The 9300-nt window shown below is 33.8% G+C and overlaps 1 protein-coding gene across 1 annotated transcript; it reads left to right on the top strand.

Moving 5' to 3' along the window:
• The first annotated feature begins 797 nt into the window (after positions 1-797).
• On the top strand, positions 798-7881 carry ODAM (odontogenic, ameloblast associated). The gene is made up of 10 exons (XM_066233288.1): positions 798-848; positions 924-965; positions 1513-1560; positions 2105-2335; positions 2752-2799; positions 4654-4758; positions 5996-6043; positions 6812-6883; positions 7463-7624; positions 7852-7881. The coding sequence occupies exons 1-10, from the start codon at positions 798-800 to the stop codon at positions 7879-7881; spliced, it is 837 nt and encodes a 278-aa protein (XP_066089385.1).
• Positions 7882-9300: the final 1419 nt, after the last annotated feature.

The following is a 9300-nucleotide window of genomic DNA, read 5'->3' as shown; positions in this document are numbered from 1 at the left end:
AAAAAGAACTTAGACCTTACATGGGTCTAGATATCTCTTCATAGGCAAAGGAGTGAGGTAAGAAATCAAACTTTTGCTTTCATAACACTAATAAACAAAATCAGTCAACACTTGGGATAGCCTACCAAGGTCACCCTAATTGTTTGTGTTGGTCAGTGATTGGAAGTAGGTCAGGCTTTTCATATCTAGAGAACAAGACATAATATATTTCCACGGGTTGCACTATACACCAATATTGTAGTTTAATTTTATAAACTATTTTCCTTGAGTTAGAAAAATATTGACTCAGTTTCTTAGTTTTAATATATATTTAATATTTTAGAATTTTCAATGAAAATTATGTTATTAAACTGCTAGTGTCAGATTTTTATTGTAGTATTTTTACTACTATATTTAATAAACATTAAAATTATTTGCATTATAAGGACCCAGTCCTGGGCACTCCCATGGTGGGAAGGGCTTACTTTTTTCAGTGTAGAATAGCACAAAGCATAAAGCCATCTTGTTTGTAACTCATTCATCTACGTTGTATATTACCAAATGAGTCATTTGCTCAAGCTAAGGAGACATGCAAAACATTTTGGTTTGTCTCTCTACTCTGATAGAAAATAATAACTTCTATTATAGATATTTAAAAATATTTTATTTTAAAGCCTCATATATACATAAGCAAATATTGTAAAATTTACCCAACTATTCTCCTGATTAGATAATATCAACTAATTATTATCTTGGTTTTTACATTGTCCTTTTAAAGCTAAATTTCACACCTTATTTTTTAGAAACTTCATCTGAAAATGAGAACTATAATTCTTTTGGGGCTACTGGGAGCCACAATGTCAGCCCCGGTAAGTGATTTCCCGGTACAACTGAAACAATTGTGTAAAACCTTTGACAAATCTTTTTACCATTTTTATTTTTAGCTTATTCCACAGCGCCTTTTGTCTGCAAGCAACAGCAATGAGGTTAGTTTAGACACTTAAAACAATCTCCTATGTTGTTGTTGTTGTTGTTTTAAAAAACCCAGTGGGAAAGAGATAAAAGTAAAAAATCAAAACGCAGCTAGGGGCAGTAAAGATCCTTTGGTTCTTCAGTGCTCTTATATCTAAGTGCATTTCCAATATTCATGTTTGTTTTTATACCAGGTTATTTCTAGAATATTATTATGCCTTTTAAAATTATAAATTCTTTAAAAGCAATGACAATGTCTTATGTATCTTTTTGTTTTAATAGTAACAAATACGGGTATATATAGGTGTTTAAGATCATAAAATGACTAACTACACAACTGGGATGGGCTATAATTGTGCAATTTCATACGCAGCAGGGGAGAGCTAGTTAAATCCCAACCTTTAATCACTGCAATTTAGTATAAGCTTAGTAAGAAAACATCTCACCTCTAATAGGAAACAGATTAGTCAGCTCTGACTTGAGCTGTGTTTGTAGTGAACATTGTTCTTAATATTTTTATCATATAGTAGTCTTGTTTTCCTATGATCTTTCCTTTTCCAGTTACTGCTGAACCTTAACAATGCTCAGCTTCAGCCACTACAGCTTCAGGTACCTCTTCCTCGATGATTGTTTTAACATATTTTTCTACTGCTCATTTCTTATCATGGCACTTTTTATGAGAACACAACATTTCCTGATTCCATTTCTGAAATCTCAGTTTTTAAAGGTAGGAATTTGCCCCATTTATTCTAACGGCCATTTGTTTGAACAGTAAAGTAAAAACTATAATCTGCTGAGCATTTATTTGTTGAGAATTTGGTACATGCCAGACATAGTTTCTCACAACTACAAGATAGTTGGACTAACTATTTTTCATAAAGTCATACTCAGCTAACTGGTTAAAAAAAAAAAGATTTGAACCCAGTCTGGCAATTGCAGAAACTATACTCTTTATCGGCCTCATTCAACTTCATAATTTCTCATGATCATTGAGAATTTAGCATTATTCATGCTATTTCCATGGTTTATAATGTGCCAAGATGTTATCTTTTTTTTTACAATGCAGCAATATAGAAATTGTTTACCTGCTTAGGATTGATTTTTTTTTCCAGTGGTTTCTGAAACGAAAATGAAAAGCTTCTTTTATTTCCAGGGCCCATTTAATTCATGGATTCCTTCTTTCTCTGGGATCCTACAACAGCAGCAAGCTCGAATTCCGGGGCTCTCCCCACTCTCTCTCTCAACTCTGGACCAGTTTGTTAGCCTGTTCCCAAGTCAGGTGACTTTCCCAAGACAGGTCAGTTTTGTGCAGGGAAACCAGGTGGGACAATTGGACCCTTCACAGCGTCAGACACCAGTGCAGACCCAACAGGACCCTAACCCCGTAAGTCGGGCCTCTTCCATCTTGTTCTTAGAAAAGATAATGTGTGTTAAATGTGAAAACAAATATGAATCAGCTTTAAAATAAGACAGGAGTTTTTGAGTAAGGATTCTTCTCTACAATATGTTTCTACCATCACTGGAAGTTCCTTATCTTTTCTGATTTCTAACATGAAAAACACCACTTAAACCAATAATTGTAGGATTCTAGCCACAAAGCCGAAGTGTAGCAACATGTTTTGAAAATACAATTAAAAAGAAAAAAGGCAGTTTGCATTAGTGATAATGCATATAAGAGATGACCTTTTGTTGTCATAGATGTCTTTAATATATAAATTTATATGACAAGGTCAAGAAAAAACAGTTCTGGAATTTGAAATGAAAAAGTTAAGTAAAACTTTATCATGATTTTTTTGGCAGGCAATACCCTCTGTGTTCACCTTTAAAATGCCTCAAGAGCAAGCACAGGTAACTAAGGTTAATAACTCTTATAAAAAGATAGCCACTAACACTTGTCATTGAATGAGTGTTTTCTTATACATTTATAGCTCCTGTAAAAGGCTATAAAAACCCATACAATGATATCACTGTCTGGATACACTATTCTGGGCTGGCATCAGTTTGTTAATGTCAGGCTTACTTAATCACTCCTGAAGACAAATCAGCTGAGCATAGTCCTCTGGACTCCTTCATTCCCAGACATTACCATGTTGGGAATAAAGGCGCTCACTAAATCCTAGGTTATGTCCTATCTACGTTTGAAATTCTGGCATTTGGGAACAAGTCAAGAGAAATACCATGAGCAGACTTTGCCCAACCCTAAATTTTGATTCAAAGGGAGACACACTAAGCTGTTAAATATGATAGAGGATAAAAAAACACTTGCCCAACATTATTTAACAGTTATGAAATTCTAGTCAAAACATTTCTTATGTTCTTGTATATTTTAAATTGAACTCCATATGACAATCAAAGAGTGGTGATTTCCGTGAAACAGAATCTAAAAAAAAAAAAAAATGAATGCAAACTAGTGGAATCATTAGAGAAACATGGAAAACCCTCTCAAGATTAGGTTAATTAATTTTATAATATTCTGGGCTCAAAGAAATAAGGATATATAAATTTATTATTTACCAATAGAGTCTTGAACATTCATAAAAAGTCACACCACTTGACTATATAATTATAATTATGTATTTTTGTCCCATTCATAAAAAAAAACAAAAGTTACTTCTAGACATTATCTCATTGTATGCCATAGCATTTAAAGAATTAGATACATGACATGTGGGATTACTTCATTTTAAGGATCAGGAAAACAAGTCTTAATGAGATAAAATTTCCAATAATGCGAGTAAATACCTGAGTTAAAATAGAATTCTTCACCCTTCCTTTAACCACTAAACCAGTGGTTTACCACCTGGCATTGCATTAGAATCTCAGGTAGTAATTTTGAAAATGTCTGGGTCCTACCCATACTTAATGAATCAAAGCCCCTTCAGTAGATCCCAAATATGATTATCCGCTAAACCTAATAGGTGTTTTTCACTCTTAACCATTAAGGACTACTACACAAAATATATTTTTCAAACCACAGTTGTTTGTTTTTAACTCTTCTGTCAAACCTAGTCTTTTTTAATTATGTAAGGAAAGAAAACAGCATACAAAACTCAATGTATCTACTATAATCCTCATTTTTTATAAAAATATGTATGTATTTAAAATTCTGAATGTGAAATATGTCTATTTCCACAGGCATAAGTAGAAACCAATACATGATAATGTGGATTTTTTTTTTGTCCCCTGTCTCCGCATTCTCAAAATATTATAAAATGCATATGAATTGTTTTAATAAAATGTCAATTACTGAGGGCAATATATTCTTAACATTGTATTCACTATGGAACAACTATTATACAACACTAATACTATATCCTGCAGAATGATGATTCTCAAAAAATATAAGGGAAATGCTACCTAGCTACCCTTTTCTTAGATATTGGCAAAGTAATTTGTATGTAAAATCTAAAATTTGTATACGAAGTTCTAGGTTCCCTTTTTAAAAAGCGTGTTATTTTAGTTGAACATATTAATCCCTAAGTGTGTTTGACCAAGCAACGTTGAAACAAAGTCCAGTCCAGTGTCACATGCACTACTAGTTGTTTCTAAAGTTTGGGAAAGAATACTTTATGTGTTCTTTTGTTCATAGAATTGCTAGATATAAATCAATTTTAAATAATATTGACATTAGATTATATATTTTTTAAAAGGCCTATGCTGATTAAAAGGGAACTCTTATATACTTTTTTTATTTACAAATAGATGCTTCAATACTATCCGGTTTACATGCTGCTGCCCTGGGAACAAACGCAGCAAGCAGTCACTCAGTCACCTCCACAGACAGGACAGCAGCTATTTGAGGAGCAGGTACTGCAAGTGTTTGATTTTAATCTTACTATCTTCATCTGAGCAAAGAGAGGAGAGGGTAAATGCTCAGAGGAGAAGCCCTGGCCGGTTGGCTCAGCGGTAGAGCGTCGGCCTAGCGTGTGGAGGACCCCAGTTCGATTCCCGGCCAGGGCACACAGGAGAAGCACCCATTTGCTTCTCCACCCCTCCAACGCGCTTTCCTCTCTGTCTCTCTCTTCCCCTCCCGCAGCCAAGGCTCCATTGGAGCAGAGATGGCCCGGGCGCTGGGGATGGCTCTGTGGCCTCTGCCTCAGGCGCTAGAGTGGCTCTGGTCGCAATATGGCGACGCCCAGGATGGGCAGAGCATCGCCCCCTGGTGGACAGAGCGTCGCCCCTGGTGGGCGTGCCCGGTGGATCCCCGTCGGGCGCATGCGGGAGTCTGTCTGACTGTGTCTCCCGGTTTCCAGCTTCAGAAAAATGAAAAAATGAAAAAAAAAACAAAAAAAAATGCTCAGAGGAGAGAATATCTGAGTATATTTAATGCAAAAATTCAACAGCTTGTACTGGTGGTCGTAAAAGAATAGTGCTTTCTCCTAATGTTTCACTATTATGGAAATGTTCTAAGACTGGATTTTAAAAGAGTGAAATCAGTGAGCGGACTTACTAAAAGCAGACATCAAAAGCTAAGTCATCTTGGTAAATGAAGTCTTCTAACTTTAAAAAAATCTAACAGCATCTCTCTTGTCATATATACACATGATTGTTATTTAAAATAAAAATAAAAATAGCTACCATGATGAAAGCTGCCTATAATCACTAGATTTTGAGATACAATTAAATAACATCACATCAAGTTTTGTTGACCCACAATAAATTTTTAGAAGTCTAATGTAAATTCAGGTGGGTCATAATAACTAGATTTCCTTTAGTTAGAATGGGGAAAAAAATTAATAGTTTATCAACACTCTAAAAGATGCTAAGCTGAATTAGAGGAAACTGAAAATTATGCTTCAAATGACTGGAAATAATATTTTCATTTGTCATGTTAAAGAGAAAAGAGTTTTAACCTAAAAATCATATGGTGTTAAAAGGGTGCTTAGTAATTTATCAATAATTTTTACTGCTTAGAACACATGAACTTTCATAAAAGCATTTAATAAATTATAAATATATATTTAATTTTCTGTAATCATTTATCATAAAATTATGACAAAAATCATCAGAGCAAAGCTAATGTATTTTTTCAAAAATCTGACAGATGCCATTCTATACTCAATTTGGATCTATCCCACAACAAGCAGAACCTGTAAGTAAATGCATACTTTTCCATGTAAAAAAAAATACTTTTGAACCTACTTATTTCAGAAATTATTAAATCTATCGGTTCCCTTAGGCCAAAACCCACCAGAAACGCATCCCTAGTAGAAAAAAAGTTTGATTTATATACTTATTGCAATGAGGGAGGACACACAGCATAGGTAGCTGTGGGGTGTCTTGATAAGAGGTATTGAAATGACTTATAAGACCTGGGGTTGAGTCAGGTGATTTTTGGGAGAGTTCAAAGAATGATGGTTCACCCTGGTTGTGTGATTAGATAACAATGCTTCTTACCTGAAAGGTAGGAACAATGGCGAGAGGCAAGGCTGTGACTGGTAAAGAAGCAAGAGTCATGCGGGTTAGCCAGGTTATGAGGACGCCTCGTGTTTTCATGGCTGCACCGTGATCTCACTTCAGACAAGACTACAAAGTGGTCTTGTGTTGTCACATTTCATTGTGTACAGAGGCAAACTTAACTGATGTTGATGCTCTGTAAAATTGTTAATGTTCAACAGAACACCAGGGCCTGGCAAAGAATGACAGGCAGGAAGCTCCTGAGGACATAAGCAGAGCTATGTGTCAGGACATTTTCCCTGGGTCAGAGCTGCTTTGCAGTTTCTCATATCTAAATAATTATTGTTGTATTTAAGAAACTAATTTAGGAAATTGGGAAGTGTTTAACTGCCTTGGATGCAAAACAATGAAAGTATTTTAGAGATTAATAATTTAGACTTTTATAAATTTTCCAATTTTTCAGGTTATGCCAGGAGGACAGCAGCAACTAGCCTTTGATACCTTCATAGGCACGGCTCCTGAATCTGCTGTGATGGTAAGATTCCCTGACACACTTTCTTAGCTACCGGCATTCGCAAGGGACAATGCACAGGTTCTTGCATAATTGTTTATTTTATTGCAAAGTTTATTATTTTTAGTCTATCAATAATTACTACATTTTTTTGCCAGTAAAGTTTCAATGTATTCAGTTCATCAAATATTTATTAAGAGATTACTGTATGACAAATACTTTCCTATGTACACTCCTTTAAAATCAAGTATTAAGAGACATCCACATTGCATAGTCTTTCTAAAGGATAGATTATAATCTAAAAAATAGTAAAGGCATTTACTTCTTTTAAAAATTTTTTTATTGATTGATTTTAGAGAGAAAGAGGAAGGGAGACAAAGACAGAAATATTTATATGTTTCTGTATGCACCCTGACCAGGGATTGAACTGGCAACTTTTGTGTATCCAGACAACACTCTACCCAACCGAGCTATTTGGTTAGGGCAAGGCATTTATTTCTTGAATTCATTTCTTACTTTCAGTCTCAATCTTGTTGCTTTATATTCTTTCCAATTATGACTTTGAACCTGAAACTACTTTGTTTTCTTTCTCATTCTTTATAGCCAGCAGGAGGAGTGATACCATACTTACAAAAAGAAATGGTAAACTTTAGGCATGCCAGTGGAGGAATTGTCATTCCTTCAACTTCACAAAAACCCAGCACAACAAATATTTTTGCTTCTACTATAAACCCAACTATTACCCCAGAGCTCACGGAAGAGAAGGTAGAGTAAGCAAAGATTCACTTTACATAAGAAATTGTCTAATAAAAAGATAAAGGCTGTATTTAATTTATAGGATTTAGTTATGAAAATAATGAATTAATGATACAGTAGAATATATGGTCTTGACCTTAAATGAGGAGACCCATATTTGCTTACTGATAATTAATTATGATATAATTTAATTTTGATTTATAAGAACTTCTTATGAATGTCCTTTTTCTCACTAGGCCAAGACTGGTAGCCTAAAGGAACCATAAGACATTCTCTTAATCATTCAGAGTTTTGGGTAGGTATTTGTCTAAAGGCCTACATTAAGTATCATGACATATTCTGATTTAAAAGAGGAAAAAACTGTCAAAGAACAAATAAAGAGGTCTTACAAAAAAAATTAACGCTTATATATTCCAACAAAGCTAGTAATAGTTATGGGACTAAAGACATTTTTTTAAATCAAAATAAATTTTTGAGAATCATGTCTGCCTATGCCATAAACTTGGTTCAAACTTTGAAATAACAAATAGTAAATATATATATTAGGTTTGTCTAGAAGTCATTCTACAGATGCTGTTTACAGAGTGAATTCTCTCAAATCAGCACTTCACTTTGCAAGCTACAAGTTGTAATAATATTGATCAATCTCTATTACAATTGGACTGAAATAAAGTTACAATGTGATTGAAAAAATAGCGTAATTACCTGGAAATTTAAAATACCATGGTTTTTATATCAAATATAACTTTAGTTAATTACCTGTCCTAATGGGCTTGGCTGACTCTGAGACTAGTGGGTATTTGATAGGACAGGCAGGCATGGCACCAAGAAGGAAAATATACACCTTGAAAAACAAATAATTTGGCCTAAAGGGAAAACTAAATGGCAAGGTTTTTTGAAATCTCCTTCCTGTTGCCTGTCTCTTCTGATTTCTCCTTCTATTAAAATGAGTGTTCAACATTTTTCACAGAAAAAGTTTATAAAAATACTACCAGAAATGAATAGTTAGCACCTTTTTTTAGAAAAGTCTCTTTAGTTAATATAACATTTTATAATATGCAAGTTAACTCAATTTACTTAGTTAGAAATATTAAAAGGATTTCAGTATAATGTAACCTTCACTTCACATGGCATTAATCCCAAAAAAAGTAAAGCTTTCCATGTCTTTATTAAGCAATCTAGAAAACATCTAAGAAATTTTACACTGAACAATATAATGGTACTAAAATGTTCTTTTTTCTTATTTTTCAGAGAAATGGCAAAGCCTCGGATATCATTTTAGGCTATTTGCTTCCTCACTGCTAATATATGTTCTCTGGAATACACAAAATATATTTGCTCTTCTTCTGAATTTCTTTTTACTTATAGTTTTGCACTCTTTAGATAAGTCATAGAAAAACAATGTAATTAATTAATAAATCTTGTCTTTACAGAATTATATTTCCTTTCAAATATCTTACATTGCATAATCTATAGAGTAACAATGAGAATAAAGCTAAGATCACTTAATCAACTGTATTACTCATTAATAAAGGATGGCTCTGGAAAATGGTGCAATTGATGAGAATAAAGATATGTTGTGATTGAATTTCTGGGCATGGTGATTGGGACTGCTGAACTAAAGTATGTACCTATTATTGACATATTATCTCATTATTTCCCCCAGAACCATACACTTAGATTCC

The sequence above is a fragment of the Saccopteryx bilineata genome, chromosome 5 (genome assembly GCF_036850765.1).
Source record: "Saccopteryx bilineata isolate mSacBil1 chromosome 5, mSacBil1_pri_phased_curated, whole genome shotgun sequence".
Lineage (NCBI taxonomy): Eukaryota > Metazoa > Chordata > Mammalia > Chiroptera > Emballonuridae > Saccopteryx > Saccopteryx bilineata.
This window is presented reverse-complemented; position numbering and strand designations above follow the sequence as displayed.

Bases quoted from the DNA above. Each gene is read 5' to 3' on its own strand.
- ODAM (XM_066233288.1), top strand. From the start codon at position 798: ATGAGAACTATAATTCTTTTGGGGCTACTGGGAGCCACAATGTCAGCC. The intron at 6,884-7,462 runs GTAAGATTCCCT...CATTCTTTATAG, and splicing joins CTCCTGAATCTGCTGTGATG to CCAGCAGGAGGAGTGATACC. The intron at 7,625-7,851 runs GTAGAGTAAGCA...TTTTCTCACTAG, and splicing joins CAGAGCTCACGGAAGAGAAG to GCCAAGACTGGTAGCCTAAA.